Source organism: Tamandua tetradactyla, chromosome 2 (genome assembly GCF_023851605.1).
Source record: "Tamandua tetradactyla isolate mTamTet1 chromosome 2, mTamTet1.pri, whole genome shotgun sequence".
NCBI classification, from domain to species: domain Eukaryota; kingdom Metazoa; phylum Chordata; class Mammalia; order Pilosa; family Myrmecophagidae; genus Tamandua; species Tamandua tetradactyla.
The window spans coordinates 16,434,151-16,454,143 of NC_135328.1; the positions used below are offsets into that span (position 1 = coordinate 16,434,151).

At 42.5% G+C, this 19,993-nt stretch overlaps 1 protein-coding gene across 1 annotated transcript; it reads left to right on the plus strand.

Annotated features, from left to right (window-relative positions):
• Positions 1–97: 97 nt before the first annotated feature.
• SEC61B (SEC61 translocon subunit beta) lies at positions 98–7,610 on the plus strand. Its single transcript, XM_077140217.1, has 4 exons — positions 98–232; positions 409–506; positions 4,125–4,226; positions 7,257–7,610. The coding sequence occupies exons 1-4, from the start codon at positions 230–232 to the stop codon at positions 7,342–7,344; spliced, it is 291 nt and encodes a 96-aa protein (XP_076996332.1). The 5' UTR covers positions 98–229; the 3' UTR covers positions 7,345–7,610.
• The last annotated feature ends 12,383 nt before the right edge of the window (positions 7,611–19,993 follow it).

The following is a 19,993-nucleotide window of genomic DNA, read 5'->3' on the forward strand; positions in this document are numbered from 1 at the left end:
AGGAGACAAAAGTCTGAAGAGCTCTCATAGCAACTGACCATGTCATCTGGAGAGAAATTTGTACAGGCAAATCATATGGACAACCCAACGTCCCTGGACTCAGCGAGGACCCTGCCAGCAGCCCTGGGGGCGGGACCTGAGTTTGTCAGCCCCGCCGCGGTCGTTTGAGCGCGCGGTAGCTTCCGGAGGTCAGCTTCACCCTCCTTTTTGCGACCCTCCACCCTCCAGCATGGTATGGCAGCCCCCGCCTCCTCTCCTTGAGCTCCGGCTCTCCCAGGCGCTCTGACTCCCGCTTACCTCTTGCCCAACCCCTGTGGTTTTCTCGCTTTCCCCAGCCTCGGGTGCGTATGTTGGCCGTCCCTGCCGGGGGCGGGTGGCCAGCCCTCACTGGTCTGTCTCTCTCTACAGCCTGGTCCGACCCCCAGTGGCACTAACGTGGGCTCCTCAGGGCGCTCTCCCAGCAAAGCAGTGGCCGCCCGGGCGGCAGGGTCCACCGTCCGGCAGAGGTAAGGATCTCTGCGACCCGCTGGGCTGGGGGCTCGGAGAATTGGGGTCGGGAACGGGACCCTGGCTATTAAGAGTCCTTAAGGCCAAATGTTTCTCAGCTGACGTGGCCAAAGGGAACGATAGAGGGAGGGAGGCAAACTCATTTTCTCTGCTCCAGGCCAGTTGCTCTCCACCCTGTCCTCCACTCTAATTTTGTCTTCTGCTTAAAAGTCTCCGTTAGTTTCTTGTTATTGAACTTTGAAAAATGAGATATCAGGCACTTGAGGGTCTTTTCAGCCTAATCTGTATTCTGTGATCTAACAGCGGTGAACCAGTTACTGTTTTCTGAACACAGCTAGGTCTTTTGACTACCCTGTGCCAACCACCCTCACCCCCAGCAAATTTTTATTTATTCTCTTAAGACTAAGCCCAGGGGTTATTTCCTCTTGAGGCCGTTCTTGACTCCGCAAGCAGCGGTCTTTTGTTCACAAAGTTTCTTTTTCATATTGTTTAAAAGCATTTATGTTTTCATATTTACTTCGTCCATTAGACTTTGAGAGAGAAACTGTCCAAGTCGTTTCTGTCCCCAGCTCCTTGCATAACAATAAATGATGAAGGAACGAAGAAATCAAGCAGCCCTGTTTTAGGATTTTTGAAGGAACTGATGGAGTTTTATCTGAAGAGGAGAAGATGTGGTAGGGTACATAAAAACTATCTTTAAGGGTGTGAAGAGGCATGAGAGCAGTAGGTAATCTAAAAGTGATGATTGGAAGTTCTAGGAGACAGATTTCAGCTTGAAGCAAAGAAATTCTAATGGAATTGTTTTATAGAAATGTTAAGATGACCTTGCATAGTTGTGACTTCCCTGTCACTTAGATGTCAAAGGAAGGCTGGGGTGGGCCATCTGGGAAGTATATTAAGCTGTGCTTTAGTTTACATGGGCTTGGAGTGCTGTTCCATTCCCACCCTGACTTTCAGAGGTTCTTTATGCTGGAGTGGAAAATATGTCTTATAAATGCAGTTCCTTGAAGAATGCGTCCAGTTAGTGAGAATTGGTAGTGCAGTGGCAGGGAAATTTGACTATTTAAGAATTTTTAAAGAGAAAAGAAGAGAACGCACGTGTTTATCAAATGTCTCACTGTGCTTTGACCTTCCTTAGGTCCTAGGGAAAAACAGCAGAAGTGAGGCTATAAAGTAGCATAGATTCCACAAGTCTCATCTTGGGACTGTTATGTGCTTACTGTATGTCACCTTATTCCTGTCATCTGTACAATTACTCCATATAGAGATGGGAAGACAAGCCCTAATGCCTTGAATGGGTAGGCTTTTCTTTTTTTAGGTGAGTACAGATGTAAGAGGAGAACCTGTGTGAGTTTCAGAGGCATGAGTGGCTCTTTCTTCTGCTCCACTATGTGGGAGGTAAGGGCCAGTAATGCCAACCTAGGATACTAGGGTAGGGAGACTGTACTATAGCTAATGGCAGAGATGAAAAATACTGTTGTATCTTCCAAAGAAAGGAAATCAGAAAGATGGGTTGGGTTTTAGAAATCAGAGATTCAATGAATAGATTGCAGCAAGGTGGCAAAGGGAGGCAAATTACTTCATAAACCAGATATATGCATCAAAGAGCGGTGGCTGTGGCATAGAAAAGTGCACAGACTCATAGCACAAGAGACCCAAAGTATTGTTAGACACTGAGGAAATGTTTTCAGAGTTCTAGCACAATCACAGCTCTTTCTCCTGGAACTAAAACTGGAGCCAGGCCTTCATTCTTCCACCCCATCATGAAGTGGGGCAAGCTCCCTGAGCTTTAGTCTAGCATTACTTGCATTCGAAGTGCAGTGCACACGCCACAGCAGAAGGTGGAGTTTAAGACCAGAGTTTGGAGGACAGTGAGAAGAGATGGTGGGGATAGGGTTTCCACTTTTTTTTCCTCCCTGTATATACTTCCATTATTCAAAAATCTGGACTCAGTGGCTCGCAGATACTGAATAGAATTTTAAGGGAGGGTATACTGTGATTTGGTTGATGGTGAGGGGCAGGGATGGGACAGGACTTTCTTTCTCTGTTCTTCTTTACCCCTGTCCTGGGACTTCTGAGTTGGTACAGAATGGGCCAAGATTCCTTCTGATTTCCCCTCTTACTAATTACTCCTCACCCCTGCATTGTACCACTTTAGCACTGGGGTGAGATGCAAGGTTGGGATTGGGGTAGGGCAGCACAGGAAAATGGTTCCTGGGCTACTTGTGGTGAATGGCTAAGTGTTTTCATGTAACAGCTGTTAGGCTAGTTTCTACCCAGGGTAAGTATAGCTCATCTCACAGGCCTGGGTCCTCTTGCAAGGGACAAATTCTGGTTGGGCGTTGTCTGTACTTTTCGTATCCTGTCACTCTGAGATCTATGATCAGTGTATCAAAATAGTGAAAGCAGATTACAAAGCAGTTTTCTAAACAAAATGTGTGTACCCTTTTTAGACCTGGGCACAATTAAAGCTTATTGTATTTTGATTCTTTTGTAATAGACTCGGTAATTTAGAAACACAATGTTTAAAGTAGTCATTTTTTAAAGAGCAGCTTACATGGATTAAGGGCATTTTTAAACAGATTTATTATTTGGCCTAACAAAAATAAATGTGGGGCAGTGCAACAGGGGCTCGGTGACATGATTCTCACCTGCCATGCCAGAGACCCAGGTTCAATTCCCATAGAATGCCCGTGCCAAAATAAATAAATAATTGTGACGTGAAACTGAAGTGTATTATCCAAGTGAGGTGGCCTGATGTGGGCCAGTGGATGAGCTCAGGTCCAGAACTGGGTTCACACCTTGGCCTGACCCTCTGCACCTGTGTGGCCTTAGGTATTTTACTTAACTTACTGAGCCTGATTTTCCTCATTCATATAATGGAAGTCATAGAAAGAAATATGAGCATTCTTCTTTGTGTATAATGAAGAATGAAGGGTCCTCACCAAATCATTTTGGATGAGAGAAAGCAGATCTCGTTGTCATGGTAGGAAAGACTAAAACTTCTCACATCTTAAATACTCTTAAGCCCTTTCAGTATCCCCTTTAAGTAGTTCCACTTGATTTGGATGAGGAAGTGTGAACATGACTTCTAGGTTTTTACTTCCACTTCTGGAAACTCTGGTGAGGTTATTTAACTTTACAGCCTCCACATTTGGCCATTTTTGAGTCCTAGAAAATAAAATTCAGTATAAAAGAACTTTATCTTGATTTAAGGAAAAGCATCATTGGAGATTCTCTCTTGAGGTAGTTTGTAGCAGGTAGATATGAACTCTGAGACATATAGAGTGAGAAAATATTCTGAAGAAAAGCGTTTCCTTTAAGGAAAGGAGTGGGAAAGAGGGAAGGTCCCATATAAATATTTATCATAGAGCAAATTAAAAAAATAAGTTGTGACTATTTTGCAGGGTTATTGTATGCATCACCATATGGCAAGTACTCGGTTCATAGGGGTTGCATTGATCGGATGAGAGAAGTAGAAATTTGGAGAGTATTAGCAAAGAAAGAGAACTTCCTTTTATAACTGGTTCTTTAACAATTTAATGGTAGTATATGGTATAGTGCTGCTGTAAGGATTTACAAGGAAAGATACCTTGTGACATTTTCCTCTCTCACAGGAAAAATGCCAGTTGTGGAACAAGGAGTGCAGGCCGCACAACCTCGGCAGGCACAGGAGGCATGTGGCGGTTTTACACAGAAGATTCACCAGGCCTCAAAGTGTAAGTCTCAGGAACAGATCTTGTGTTCCTGTCCAGTGTCAGCAGAGTGGTTTGCAGCACTCTCTGTCTCTGCCACTCGTGGTGCTTGCTTTGATGAGATTTACATTATAGCTTGGCTTCCTTTGTCCCAGGCATACTGGGCTTGGTTTAACCATATATCAGCCAATTAGCATGTTAGCCCCTGCAATGAGATGTCTTTATGCATTGAATGGGAGAAGGGAAGATCTTCATGTAGCTATGTCATAGTAAATGATGAGAGCAGAGAGAACTGGAGGGAAAACTGCTTAATTAGATGAAATTGCTCTTCATTTGGTGTTCTTGCCCCTCACTGAGCAATAGAAGTAACCATCTGAATAGGAATTGGATGATTTTTCAGAGCTCTCCTGGAGGCATAAGCTGATGTGATTACAGCCTAATGGAAGTTTCCCCATTAGGCTGTGTAACCAAAAGTTCTTGGCCTCGTTGCCTTCTGTGGATGGCAAGTAGACCCTGGAGAGTGAGATACCGCTTTCCAGGTTCTTAAGCCTGGGAGTGCTCATTAGGTGCCGGGAAATAGACCCGGTTCCCATGCCTTTGCTCACCGCACTGGCAGGGTAGACCTAAACCCACAGGGGTCTGATTGGAGTAGACCTCAGAGCACCACAGCTCACAGCTGTTTCCTGACTACACCCAGCAGATGAGGAATTGGAATAATAACAGGGACTCTCATTTGCGTGGCATCTGGTACTTTATGAAGCACTTTCTCAGTCTCTTCTGATTTGATCTGCCCAGCAGTCCTGTGAGGTGTTGCCATTTTGCAGATGCGGAAGATCAGGTTTGGAGAGGCAAGGTGACATTGCCCAAAGACAAGCAGCTGGGAAGGGGTGGAACCAGATACTCTGATGGTCGGATCCCTTGCTCTTTCCAAGAGGCAAAGTTAGATTACTTTGGATTAGTTTAATTAACTTGACGAGCAGCTTGACTTGAATTGCAAGCTCCCTTTATGGAGGCTTCGTATTCTTGAGATTTGGCTTTATGTATTGGTTGATTTTTTTTCTGTTAGAGTGGAAACTTGTTGAGAAAGCTAAGGTACTAAGGAAATATTTTTGGTTGGGGACAGGTCATTGGCAGCATTCTGACCTTTGTGTCTTTTTGAAGGTGATTTTACAGAGTATTCCAGAAAGAAATTTAAAAAAAATTAAAATTTGTTATTCAGGGCATTCAGGGGACTCTAAACCTTTACCAGAAGGAGCTAAAAACATGTTTTTCCCTCTGGGTGAATCTGATTTGGGCTTGCTATGGCTTTCTGCTCTTACGTAGCCAGGCTTCCTTGCTGCAACTGCTCGGGTCCTCCCAGGAATTGATGGATATTGTTCCTTAAAAGTGTCACAAACCATATTCTCATCACATCAGAGACAGGAAGGAGTGTGTTTGGTGAAAGGACACCATTGGGAATTCCTGTCCCCAAATCCACATCTTGGAGGAACTTAGCCATATTTTTAGCTCTTCAAGGGAGTTTAGAATTGTTCTCAGATTGATAATAGGAGCAAACCAGTGTTGTTATTTAATAGCACTGCAGCCCTATATGATAGATAATATGAATAATCCCACTTTACAAATGAGGAAAACTGAGGCTTGGAGAAGGGAAGTAACAGAGCTAAGCTCATAGATCAAAAGTGACAGAGGTGGTCTCTAAACCCGACACTGTCTCTGAGAATGGTACTCTCAGCTCTTAGGCAGTCCAGCCGATGCTGCTCCATGCTGCTTTTATATAGGGAGTATGATCAAGTGCACCGTGCTCATTTCTTCCTAGGTACTTTTAAATTGGTGTGCTTTACGCCCTTCATTGCACAAACTTTGGAAGCACAAAATAGTAGTGTGTAAGAACTTTGATCTCTGTCCATCATTTATTGTCACCTAGTGGGCTCTGTTTCCCCTGCTCCTGCACAAGGGTCATCTCCACAACTTTGGCCATTAAAAAGATTACTTTTCTGTGGTCTTTTTCCGTTGTCCACTCCCAGTTGCATCTGGGAGATGAAGTGATGCATTTCAAATCCTCCAAAGCTGGTGATGGCAGGAGGAATTGGAGGTTGGGCCTACAGCATTTCACTGCAGTAAACATTCACAGGTTGTGTGATTGCTGGGTTCTCTCTTTAAGAAACACTAGACTAGTTCTATCCTTGAAAAGTGTTGAATTTTTGGATGAGTAAAATTGGTTTCCTTCCTACAGTAAGCTTATAGATAAAGATCTGATTTGATTACATGTTGCCTTAAGGGTGTTTGCTTCTTGAAGGTGGGAACCTTCGGGTAGTAAAATGAGCATCACATGTGGAATCAGAAAACTCGTGTTCATATCACTCCTTTGTATTCTGGTTCTGTACTCTTAGGCAAAATACTTTATCTCTGAGTCTCAATTTTCTTTATTTAGATTAATACCTATTTCACCTACCTCATGTGTTTGTTGTAGAGATAGTATGGGATTGTATATTTGGAAACACTGTAAATTACAATGTGATATCATCTTTCGATACCCAATACATTGTGGTTAGACAATCATGGTTGTCTTTAAATAAATTTTAATTAAAATAAATTAGTTTGTCAGTTGAATTACTTGTACTTAAAGACTTGGGAAAATTTTTCTTCTTCTACTTTCTGTTATAGAAAATGTGCAGTATATGAATTTAGAGAGGTTGGTATAAAAAGCCCTCTTGAGTCCATCATATAGTTTCAGCAGTTAGCAACTCCTGGCTAATCCTGTTTGTTCTATAGCCTCACCCACTTCCTGACTGCTCCTTGCTGTCAAATCCAAGATAAGCACAGTATTTCAGTATGTTTTGCTAAAAGATAAGGATTCTTCTATTCTAAGTGCCATGACAAATGCCATCTCATACCCTCAAAATATCCACAGTAACTTTTTAAAAATGATGTAAATAATGTTCCTGGATAGATCTTGAGTGCTTTTCCCCCCCTTCCCATAACCCATCATTAGTATTAAAAATATAGTGATATATTATTTCCAAAAGTAAGCATGCCTTCTCTTCTTATTTCTAGTGGCCCTGTTCCAGTATTGGTTATGAGTCTTCTGTTCATCGCTTCTGTGTTTATGTTGCATATTTGGGGCAAGTACACGCGTTCATAGACTTGGCTATATCCATCTGTCATCTGAAGAAGAAGGAAGAAAACCAACCTATCTTGGACCAAAAGCTTAGTGATTTTCTGTTCATGAGAAAAATTTTCTTTAAGCTTCCCATTTTACAGGGAATTTAAGAATTGATTTTGCGTAATCAATTTTTTTCTATGGCTAATAAATTTTTTAATTCGTTTATACCAAATCTGATTGCTGATCCCTGGCTGTTAGGATTTGTACTCTCTTCCTTTATATTACAAGTAAATATGTAGAAAATACGTCTTGTGTAGACTTTTTTCCTGTGTTGAATTGACAGCTTCTTATATGACCATGTAATCGTTCAAAATCTGAGATATTGTAATTGGCCTCGACTTGTTTTCTTCTAGGTATTTCTGTCCTGATGATTGTCACTTTGGATATTCTGCAGTTTCCGAGGAGTGTGCCTGTGACTTCATCAGGCAGATCTGTGTTCAAAGGCAGCTGGTACCCAGGGGAATAGTCAAATCATAAACCACAAATCTTGGATGAGATGTTTGCTCATTCTGTTCTTTGTCTGTAAAGTCACACATAATATCTTTGCCTCCTGTTCTTAATTGTACCAGTGTAGATCAGAGGTTTCTATGCTTTTGTCATTTAAATGCCAAATCTAGGTTTTGAAAGAGCTCATTTGAGAAATTGGATTTTATCAAATAAAATTTTATTTTTGTTTTGATAATTAAACAAATCTGTCTAATCAGAGTGAGATACCTGCTTTTCTACACTGAGTTAATATGATTCCAACCAAAAATAAAAATTTTAATGTTTTGCTTAGCTTAGCTGTCTTAGTAGATATAAGTATCTAGTTTCTGAAAGGCCCAGAAAATACCAAGAATAGATCAAATGTAGCACAGTCCAGGGGCCAAGGACTCCAAGCCAAAATATCTGAAGAGTATGTGATTTGTGTGAAACGCCTTCCTTTTCAAGCAGAATCACGGAGTGATGAATTAAAAAAACATAATTTTTAGAACATTTTTCTCAAAGTAAGCCTATTTTTTTAAAAAACTAGAGCAGTTTCATAAAGTATTTATCTTAAATCCTGAAGGCAAATAATTTTAGGTTCAAAGTGCCAAATTTAAATGACGAAGTAGTATCTTTGCGAAAGGTCACCTAGTGCAGTACGTGGGTGAGTTTGCTTCTGTATATGCTAACAAATGGCATTTTATTGGTGAAAAATGTGATGAAAAACTCATTCCTTGGATTCTGGGAATTGCTTATTGCATGAAACTCTTCTTTTTTTTGAAATGTAGGGAAAAAAGTCTTAATTTCATTTGGAGGAGCTGAAAGACAATAGTATCTATCATAGATTTTTTTGTTGTTTGATATGCAAGTTGATGGTGCCAATAACAGCTAAAATTATGCCTTTGATTTGGAAAAGAAATCTGTTCTGCCCAGAGGGGGTTTGCTTCTCTCTGGGGGAGATGCTGCAGCCACATGGGGGTGACAGCTGAAAGCCACTGATTTTCTTAGCTAGTGATTTTATAAGAAAATGCTAGTTTTCAGTTGCAGAGCCAGGAGGTACTTCATTCAGCAAAAGGAAAATGGGAGGTTGGGCATCAAGATGTACAACATTTAGAGTGTCACTGCTTTTGACTCTGGCCGTACAGTGCTAATACTAGTTCAAATGGTTTCTTACTTTTTAAATAAGGATTCCTGACTGTTTGCTGAGCCCTAGGAGGCAACAATCATTTATAGTATTTCCCAAAGCCAAACAAATTAGATCTTGAGTTAAGGCGAGCTTGGATCAACCCCCCCCCCCCCCCCCCTTCTGGGCTATGATTCGAACCACATCTGAGTGGACACATAAACCAGCACAATAGAGGCTGCAAGTAATTAAATAAAATAGGAAAATTAATTCCATTATGAATTCATTTGGGGCTGGGCCTTTTAAGTCATTGGGGAAACCGTGTTAGGGAAAGGCCCTGAGTGTCCCTGAGACTAGTGATGACCAGTGGTAGATGGAATGACTGGGCTTTCTGGGCCCAATACTGCCTTGAACACGTTCCATTAAAACATTGGATGAAGATAGATCTGTTCTGGGAAGAAGCTCAATATGCCAGAGATTCTGTTTTCACACCTGTCCTAGTCTAGACTCCAGTTTTTTTTCCAGGTGCCAATGTCTGTATAGGAAGAATTGAAGAAGACATTATGAAATCATGCAAATGTTGGCATCGAGTTAAAATAGATGAAAATGTCTACAAAGCTGGCTTCACTCAACAGAGACTACTGCACAGTAGGTGGTGCCCTTATGTGCTTGGGGTGTTACTCTTGGTTCCCTACATGCTGCCCCCAGAGAGCCCCAGAGCTGCATTGCCCCACCTCAGAAGCTCAAGGAGGGGGTCCAGGCCAGAACCCAGTTTGACCCTTTGGGTCACTATTAGGATTTCCAGACTTTCTGGAAAAAGTAATCTGCCTCTACTTTACTCCATCTTCTGGGCTTAGAGGTGTTCCTAATAAGTCAGTCAAACCTGAGTTCAACTGCTGACCCTTCACTTTGTCGGTTGTGGAATCTAAGACCACCCCCTTCTCTTCTCTGAGTCTCATTTTTCTGACATGTAAATAAGTATTATAGTCTCTACGAATTTAATTAAATGAGGTGAAAGATGCAAGGCTGCTTTGTTAATTAGCTAACAGATGGGTACTTACTCTCAGTAATTTTAGATACAGTTTCCTATTCAGTCAATTTAATGAGGAATTTACTATCAGCCCCATTTTACACAAGACACTGAAACTTAAGTCCACTTGGCCTGTAAGTTGAAGAGCTGGGATTTACTTCCAGGTCTCTGACTTAACCACTGAGTCCCACAGGTGGCATTATTTACTGTTTGGTGTGGAGGGCAAAGGAAGGGTATCATATAACAATAGAGCTTTAAAAAAGAACAATTTCAAGAAAGTGCCACACTATTGTTTGATATACTTAAGGCATAAAGCAGCTTTAGTGTGAGATTTTAGGTTCTGTTGAAAGAATTGGTGCCTGTTTTTCGGCCCTTCTGAGCTCTTTGTTCTGTGGAACTCTGGTTGTAGAGAATGCATGATGTTTATTTGTTCAACAGATACTTACTGAGCACTGTGTGCCATGCCCTTTATTGGGATTTGAGAAATGACCTGGCCAGGTAACTCTTAGCCTAAAGCAATTGTAAGCTTGGGTCCTTGCCTGTCTGCAATCTACAAATAGCTAGGTCATTATGGAGAACCTAGACAGGGAGCTCTCAGGGCCCCTGCCATTCTTGAAATTGGGCTGGTACCACAGTTGAAGAAGTAATATGCTCATAGTGTTGGGTATTACAGAAGTGGTACTGTCTTCCATACGGAAATCCATACTGTATGGTCACTTGTCGACAGAGGAAAAGCAGAGACTCCTGAGATGCCCTAGTCAGACGGCCCAAGAGGTGACTACCCTACTCTGTATTGTACAACAAGGGACCCAGAGAGGGGAAGGGACTTGTCCAAGCTAGTGCAGCAAGTCTATTGGATCTGAGGCCAGAACCAGGCTTCCTGCTTCCAGACCAGGGCTTCTTCCCAGCACTTAGAACCACATATGTTAGGGGAGCCAAGGACACGGTGAGAATGACCCAGTAGGGTAAAGGTTTAAGTAGAGGTTAGACTTAAGAGTCCTGGTTGTTCTGGCAACTGGATTTCTTTCCCATGCTGGTGACATTAGAATGAGAAAAATGCAAGGCAAATGAACTTGATAGAAATCAAAGGTCTTACCATCTATAGACAAGATCCCTCTATTTTGAGGAAAGTTCTAGGAGAAATTTGTGCCTCCAACAGCACATGATAACATGAGAGGAGGAACTTGAATGAAGCATAAAATGGTTAAGTTGGAACTTGACTGAAGCATAAGATGGTTAAATTGGTCCTGCAAACGCACCTATTGATCATCACACTGACTGATCAAAGGAAACGGAGAATGTAAGTCATGTTGAGCGTCCATGTTGTCTCACCTATTCTACTCCGCAGTGTAGCTGCCACTAAGAACACAGCAGCAGCCCATTCTCCTCGGGTCCTGTCTAAATTATTTTGAGTCATAGAATTTGGAGCAGTCAAGTCCCAGCACCAGTATGAGTGTGTGAATTTTGTTCCTTTTTCTTTGCTTTGAAGTTTTGACCATGGCCTGCAGAAACTCACTCTGCCTTTTGTGATTTTGTGTTTTGTATATAAGTAACCTGGTGGTTTGCACAGTCAGATGACAGTGGAACTGGAAGACCCTGGGAGACCACAGCCTCCTGATTCTGCCTTCAGGTCTCACTTTGACTTAGTTCCAGTACTTTTATAGAGGGCTGAATGTGCCTGGATGAGCAAAGCAATCTCTTGTTAGACTTCCGCCTGCCCCTTCCTCTTTGTGGTAGGCTCTAGTAGATCTACTGCACTGATACTTCAGTTGGCTTCTTCAGGAGGCAGTAATATAGGAAAGGTGAAAGTGGGAGATGGTGGTGCTAGTCAAAAATTTCCATACAGGGTGGCCCATTCAAAACCGTATGGAGCCCCACCTCCACCTGTATTCCAGTGGTGGAAAAGCAGGGAACTGTGGCTCCGTGCTTGCATCTGGCAGATTCCTCAATGTGGGAGGGCTGCTGAATTCACCTGGCTCGGGCCACTTCTGTGGGACATAGGGAGGATATCAGGGAGCCGTGAAACACTTGTACTTCCTTGGCACTGCTCTTTGGTGGATTTAGTAGGAAAATTAAAGCAAATTTGGAGTGGTGAGTTGTCATTCTCACCCATCTCTGAAACCTCATGAAGGCTTGGTGGCCTGGCCTAGCTTATTGCTTTTCTTTCCTCCTCCTCCTCCTCCTCTCCCTCCACTCCTCCTTCCTCTCCCCGTCTGCCCCACCCTCCCATTACTCTCCCCTGAATTTTCTTTTGTTAATTCTGTAATGCAAATATTCCTGCACCTGCCAACAAAAGTAGTTAAAAAGTACTTCTGATCTTCGCTGCGTTTTTTTCCAAGTATATTAAAGGAGAAATCAGTCCGTAACTGTTGGCAATGATTCTAAAAGTTCCCCTTTCTTCCCAGTTCTTTTGCATCTATAACTGTTATGGATCCTCTTGATCTAATCCAGAAGTCCTTCCTCACCACTAGCTAAAAGACTTTTTCTTTTTCTTTACATGGGCAGGTACTGGCAATTGAATCTGGATCTCCAACATGGCAAACGAGAATTCTACCACTGAGCCACTGTCACATTACCCCTTAAATAGCTTATATAATGTCTCTCCTGCACAAAATTAGCAGGCTCTGATTTATTGCTCTCCAATCAACTTTTAATGATTTTTGCTTTCCAGGTATCTTAATCCCAAGAAATGTGGTGCTTCAGATCTGAAACATGAGCATTTTGGGTCACTAGAAGTAGAGATCCTCCAATGTAAATAATAAACTGGTTTCTGCTCATGTACCAGGTGATATTATTTCTATTTTGCATTGTTTGGTCTGGAGACCTGTTCATCTCAGTGAACTGAGAAAAACACAGTTATGACTCAAGAGACCTGAAAGATCTTAGCTGGTTGAAAATTCTTCATGGCCAGATTATGTCAGAGAGCTTGCCAGGGAAATTGGTCTTGACCAGGGTCTGCCTAGCAGAGTGGGTGACATTCACACTGCCATTGATAAGGTTTGGACCAGTGAAGCCCTGGCACAGCCAGCAGGGATTTGATGGTAGGCTGCAGTAGCGTGGGGGTCCAGATTCAAGCTGTCACTTACAAATAGTATCCTTGCATCCCTGAATGAACTCCACTTCGGCATTGTGCTCTAAAGACTTCACACAGCAGGCCTGAGGCTGCTTTAGAAAGGCCTGCTTGCAAGGTTGGCTTTTGGCTGGTGACTTCGAACTTAGGGTTTAAATCATTTCCTAACTGATGGGGCTGTTTCCCGATGTGAATTATGCTGGACACCTGCTTTCCTTCTGGGAATCTGGGATTTGCTAGGCACAGGGGCCCATGCAACTGGCCACCACCAACAACTTTGGATGCTGAGTCTCAAATCTCAACATTGTACATAGTGCTTCAGTTTCCTGGGGGGACGCATGGTTGGTGTGTCCTCTCACTGGAGGGAGAGGGCATGGGGAACCTGTGCGTGGACTTTTCCAGACTCTGCCTGCATCTCCTTCCCCTGATAAACCACAGCTGGGAGTATCTGAGAATCACTGAACATGTGGGTGATCTTAGGGACCCCCCCCAAACAATCATAATGTTTTATACTCTTGGATTGTGTTTGCTGATACTTCATATAAGTTTTTCTTTAGTAATGTTCATAAATTCAACTTGCATTTATCACATTTATACAGATTTTATTTCATTCTCACTCCCTGGGCATCCTGACAGGTAGCAATTCCTTAATCTTTTGGGGTTTCTATGACAAACTCATTTTACAGGTGAGAAAACTGAGGCCCACAGAGGTGGATTGGCTTATCCAAGTCAGGTAGCTGTCTGCCACAGGTTCGAACCATCTGCTTTGCATAGGACTGAGGGTTTTCTACCCCAGACCAAAGGATTTCCCGGGATGAGGGACTTTTGGAACTAAAACTGGGATAGTCCTGGGCAAACCAGAATAGTTGGTCACCCTTGAAGCCAACAGCTCTTTTTATGCTTTATTTTATTGGATGCTTCTGTTTTCCCAAAGAAGAGCAACCCCTAGGGGTTGGACATATTTAGGTTTCAAATTGGAAGTGCCAGAAATGTGGTCTCTCAAGGAGAACAATTTCCAGATTCCTTTTCTTAGTGCCAAACATTCCATCTCCCAGCCCAGTTTTCTTGTCTTTTCTTTGCTCTTTACTCTTCTCTATCAAACCCTCACCTCTCCAGCTTCACCCACCACATTTTTCAGCATTACTGATTTTAATTTCCTTTACCATCCCCTTTGCAAAAACTTCTTCCCTGATTTAATTACTATTCCTCTTAATTTAATTTTATTCTCTTGATTGTTGTTAAACTCCTCAAGTTGTTTCTCCCAAGAATGTAAAGGCTGGGCCAAGTGCTTAGAGATTAATTGCAGTCATTTCCCCTTCAAACACAGGTACTTTCTTCTCTTCAGTTATCTTTGGGAGAAAGGAAAGTGACATCCCTTTTTCCAGGGCCTCTCTGAGAATAAACACCACTGGAGAGAGAGAGAGAAAGTCAAACCTCTTAAACCTGCCCTTTACTGGCTCTCAATTCAGGATCTGAGTAGCTAGAGGACCCCAGACCCTGAGGGCGGGTGCAAGGCTTGGACAGATTGGGGGGTTCTGGGGGAGCAGCAGTCCAGGCCTGCGAGATGATGGCTGTTTAGGCTAAGAGGGCTTTGGGGGCTGGGAGCAGGGAGAACAGTGAGGCTGCCTCTGCCTCCAAGCATCGGCCCAGCCAAGGTTCCCATCGGAACTACAGCTGTGGCTTGTTCAAGGAACAGGAGCGCTTTGGGCTAGAATTTCCCTTCCCTGGACTGCCCTCTCAGGAGACCAAAGCTCCAGCGTCCTGCGCTCCGACCATCTTTCTGTGTTTTCAGGGCAGTAGCCCTTTGCCTTTTGAGACCTCCCTGCCTCCCGACCGGGCCCTCAAATTCTTTATTTTCCCCAGCTCCGTCACCCTGAATCTCCTCTGGCTTCATGTTCAGACCCTTGAGAAAGGCCTGCAGGAGGAGTGGGGGTACTCTAGGCTGGCCCCTGCCCTATGAGCATGGAGCCACCTTGAGAGCTATAGAAAGCCCAGGTTCTGGTGGGGGGCAGCGGGGGCTCAGCCTAGGTTTAGTCCAGCACAGCACTTAAAAGCTGTGGGGTCATGTTCCTCCGCTGCCCTGAGTCCACCTAATGTAGTACCATATAAAGTGGATATAAGGCTGACTTTTTATGTGACGGTTAAATGAAAGCGCTCAGCACAGGGCCTGGCACGTAACAGGCTGCAAATAACAACTATTATTATTAACACCAAGTAGCCTTTATTCCTATGTAAGTCATAGAATCACAGACTTTTAGGACTGAAAGGGAAATTGAAGTCCCTGAGGCCACTCCCAGCTCTCATTTGATGTTGGAATTCCCTATTCAGTCTTTGATCCTGCTTGTTTTTCTCCTGTGATGGGGAGCTCACTCCTCTCAGGGAATCCCTGCCTTTCTTGAACTGCTCTGTGGCTATCGAGTAGGAGCCCTGCACTGTGGCTATCGAGTAGGAGCCCTGCAATCTGCTTTCCTGTTGGAAGGAGCAGGAAGCCCTTCCCTTGTCAGCCATAATAATGCAGGCTGCCAGAGGACAGGACTGAAGGTCAGTCTGGAGGATAATCCGGCAAATGATTCGATATTCTCACAGGTGTGGGGTCCAGATGCCAGCCTCGCCCCTTCCTCGGCTGAAGACAAGGCACTGAGACTGTAGAGGAACCTGGCTCACACAGCCACCGTTTATGGACAAGGTCTCAAAAATCCCAAAGAAGCTTTGAAATCTTTTCCTGAGTCCATGAGGATTCATAAGTGATACCATCCCTCCCGGTTATTCAAGCTCATAAATGTCAGAATAAAGAGCTTAGAGCCCATGAGGGGCTCTGGTCCCAGGACTCCAGGGCTGCTCAGCTGTGTTTATGATGAGAGGGCCCTGGGGTGTTTCATAAACTACCTACTTTGTCTAATAAAATCCTCCTGTGGCCCTGCTGGTGTTACTAGCCCCACATCACATGCTCTTGTGTTATGGGGACAGTATCAGAATGTATTTTAAATTCCTGTTTAATTTTTATTTAAAGGAAATGATCTTTAAGGTTTGAAGTGGGTTTTCTAATGCCAACACACCTAGGCACCGGGGTCTGAGGAACAGGAAATGTACTATCATATATATGAAATAGAGTGGTTTCAGGATAAAATAGGAATCAGCAACTCTGTATTCAGGCCTCATCTAACTGTAGTCCCCGATACTTTTCTCCAGCGGCTCATGATTTGGGAAATAATAGCTTCTTGTTAGATAACATACAAAAGTCAAATTTATTCTCACTTAATGTTTAGTGATCTATTTTATCCAGATTCCTAGAGCATTAGAGCAGGATTGGACCTTAAAACTTATAATTTGGCCAACCTATATTATATGTCACAGATGAAAAAAACTGAGCCCAAAGAGGTAAGGGATTTGCCCAAGATCCTGCTGGTAGTGAGTTCAGGGCTAGGAGTCAAGACTGGAGTTTAAACTTCAAATGTGGTGCTCTTCCCACAGTAAAAAGAAGCCTTTGATACACCAGATGTTCCTGGCTTTCCTATCGGTCCTTGCCTGAGAGGGAGGCAACAGGTACACATAAATAAGTTTATAATAAGGGAATCTGGCAGGAACATTTGTCATCTTGGTCGGGTCTACATGGCCCATCTAATTGCTTAGGCTACCATTTGCTGGCTTCCTCACTGCTCCTCTTGCATCCCAGATATGATGGTTTCATAAAAACCAGACAAACCTTAAAACTGGAACACCTGACCTCCAAGCCAACATTTCACTTCTCTGGCCCTCGATTTCCTCATTTATCAGATGGGGATACTTCCTCCTCTAAATCCAAATGCTAACTACCTTACCTGTCCTATGCAAATATATGCAGATGGTATTGGTTCCAACCCCATTCCAAGCGGCCTGAGACAAGTTTCTCCATCAGTAGTCTCTGGGCTTCCTTAGCATCACTGGCTTCCAGAGCCTGTTTATTTTGAATTGACTCAGTGGCTGGATCTACTCGCTGTCTCCCATGTACTGTTCCCCCTTCATACTACAATGATGAAGAACCACATTCCTTTTTCTTAATTTCCTCTCACCTGCACACAAGGTGTCTGCACATGTATAGTAGACTTGATGGATGACTTGAGGAAATAGAGGGATTTTGCCTCACCCTTTTGCTTGCTGTCCTTCTGTAGGGTCCATCCCAGAAGTTCTCTGTCCCTCACTTCAAAACACAGAATAACTTAGGTCATTGATTCCCTTAATCATTTGGGAATTATCTTTTGCTGCAACAGAGACCTGGAGAACAATGCCTTAAACAAGGCTTGTATTTCTCTCCCATGTAAAAGAAGCCTGGAAATAAGCATTCTAGGACTTCTGTCATAGTGCTACAATGTCATCAGTGTCCTAACTTCTTTTTATCTTTCTATTTTGCTGTCCTTTGCAAACAGCTGCTATCCTCAAGGTCACCTCTTGATTACAAAATGGCTGCCACACATCAGTCATTGCATCTATGTTTCAGGCAGCAGAGGAAGGAAAGCCCACAAGAGGCCTGCCAATTGAGTCAGTCCCCCTTTTAGGGAGCATTCCCAGAACTCGTATACGGTAGTTTCTTCCACTGGCCAGAGGTGAGTCACACGGCTGTCCTTATCTGGAAAGGAGGCTGGGAAATCTCATTTTCCATCTGGGCATATTTCTTCTTCCAACAAGATGAGGACTCTAAGTAAGTAAGAAGGGAAGATAACGTTTGGGTAGGCAACCAGCAGCGTCTTCCACAACCTTAATCCAGCTCTGGACCTGTCTTTGCATAGTCAGTGACTCATTATTATATTAAAAACTAAGGAGCCATCACATTGCTGAAGGGAGGGAGTTGGATTAGAGGAAATAGCTGAATCTGTTATCTGCTGTCATCACTAACAGTCTCCATAAGTGGAAGGGGCACCAAAGAGATTTATTTTCCCACTGACATGAAATTGACCACCCCCCTGAGAAGGCAGAAATGGTTAGAGTTGCCTTTGATTTTCCTATTACTACTTCCAAGGATTGTTGTGGGCACCAAAAGACAGATATAAAGAGAGCATGTTATAAACTATAGAATGCTATTCAGGGACAGAAATGATCATTCTTCATTACTATGAGTGTTGTCATGTCCCTTAAAGCCGCCTGCATGGTTGAAGGAAAGGGTTTTCTGAGAGTAAGAATGAGAGTCAAGGAGAAGAAAAGGAGAAAGGAAGCATCTTATTTGCCATTCTGCTATGATGAATACCACACGATGGATTGGCTTAAACAGTGGGAATGTATTGTCTCATGGTTGGGAAACTAAAAGGCCCACTGCCTCCTGGGGTTGGAAGCTGTCTGGTCCTCACTTGCCACAACCCTTGGGGTTCCTTGGCTTCTATCTCAGCCTCATGTCACAAGACGATGTCCTCAACTTCCTCCTCTTCTGTGACTTTGGGTTCTCTTTATAAAGCCCCCAGCAATCCAGAGTAAGTCTTTCCCTAGTTCAACTGGCCACACTTAACTAAAAATAGCAACTTCAAGAGGTCCCCCTTTACAAGGGGTCACACCCAGAGGACATGGATTAAGATCCAGAGCATGTGCTTGTTGGAGTACATCATTCAACCTACTGATTGGGATGTGTACATCTTTTTCTACCACTAGATTTTGATAAATGTTTTCAAAGTGGTTCACCAATTTACATCCTCACCAGCAGAATCTGAAAGCTCTTCTTTCTCCCTCTCTCACACAGGACCATGTCAGATACAGTAATTTGTATCACTTTGATGGGTATGTTTTAATTTTCATTTCCCAGATAACTAGTGAAGTTGAGCACATATTTATGGGCTTTTGGGATGAACTCTCCCTTGAACTTCCTGCTCATAACATTTGCTAATTTTTCTATTGTGCTGTTTGTGTTTTTCATATTGTGAACTTCCTTATGGAGTTTGCATACTTATTCTTTATTGGATATAGTTGTTGAAAATATTCTCCAAGTCTGTGGCTGGTCTTCCTTTAGTTTGTTTTGGCTCTTCTGATGGAGATGTCTCAAATTTTACTGTAGCCAAATGTAAGAAGACATATCATGACTTGTGCTTTTTGTGTCTTACTGAAGAAATTCTTCTTTACGTTGAGAAATAAAGATATTCTTCTGTATTTTCTTTTATATGTTTCCTTCTAAAATTTACAAAGCTTTGCTTTTTCATATTTATGTTTTTACTCTATTTGGAAATTATTTTGAAGTATGATATGAGATTGTTTTTTCTCTTATTCTAGCATCATTTATTGAATAGTCCATATTTTCTACGTTGATCAGTAATAGTACTTCTGTTATATACCAAGACCAGTGCATTTTTTTTTTTTTGGACCAGTGCATTTTGAGGCTATCTATTCTATTCTTTTGGCCTATTGATGTATGTATCATTACCAATTGTATAATCACTGTGGCTTTTTGATGGATCTTGAAATCTGGTAGGCCGACTACCTCCTCCTTAATCATCAAAATTTTTTTGGTTATTAATGGCAATTATACAATTCCATATGAATTTTAAGATTTTCTTGTTACATTCCATATATACTGTTGGGAAATTGATTATACTGAAGTAATGGATTAGAATTGATCTATCCATGAATTTCTGTCCATGTCTTTAGTATGACTTATAAAGAGTTAAGTCTTCTTTTATGTTCTTCAATAACAATGTACCTTCCTTGCATATACTATATTAGATATATTCTTAGGTAGCTTATAGCTTCGGTTGCTGCTATGTATGGGATTTTAAAAAATGTTTACAGTTTCAAGTTATTTGCTGCTGCTAAGTAGGGAAGCTGTTGATTTTTTAAAAACATTTTTTTAATTGTAAAATATAACATATATACAAAGCAAAGGAAGAAAAAAGCAATAATTTTCAAAGCACGTTCAACAAGTGGTTACTGAACAAATCCCAGAGTTTGTCATGGGCTACCATTCTACCATCTCATATTTTTCCATCTA

Bases quoted from the DNA above. Each gene is read 5' to 3' on its own strand.
- SEC61B (XM_077140217.1), top strand. The intron at 507-4,124 runs GTAAGGATCTCT...CCTCTCTCACAG, and splicing joins GGGTCCACCGTCCGGCAGAG to GAAAAATGCCAGTTGTGGAA. The intron at 4,227-7,256 runs GTAAGTCTCAGG...TCTTATTTCTAG, and splicing joins GATTCACCAGGCCTCAAAGT to TGGCCCTGTTCCAGTATTGG.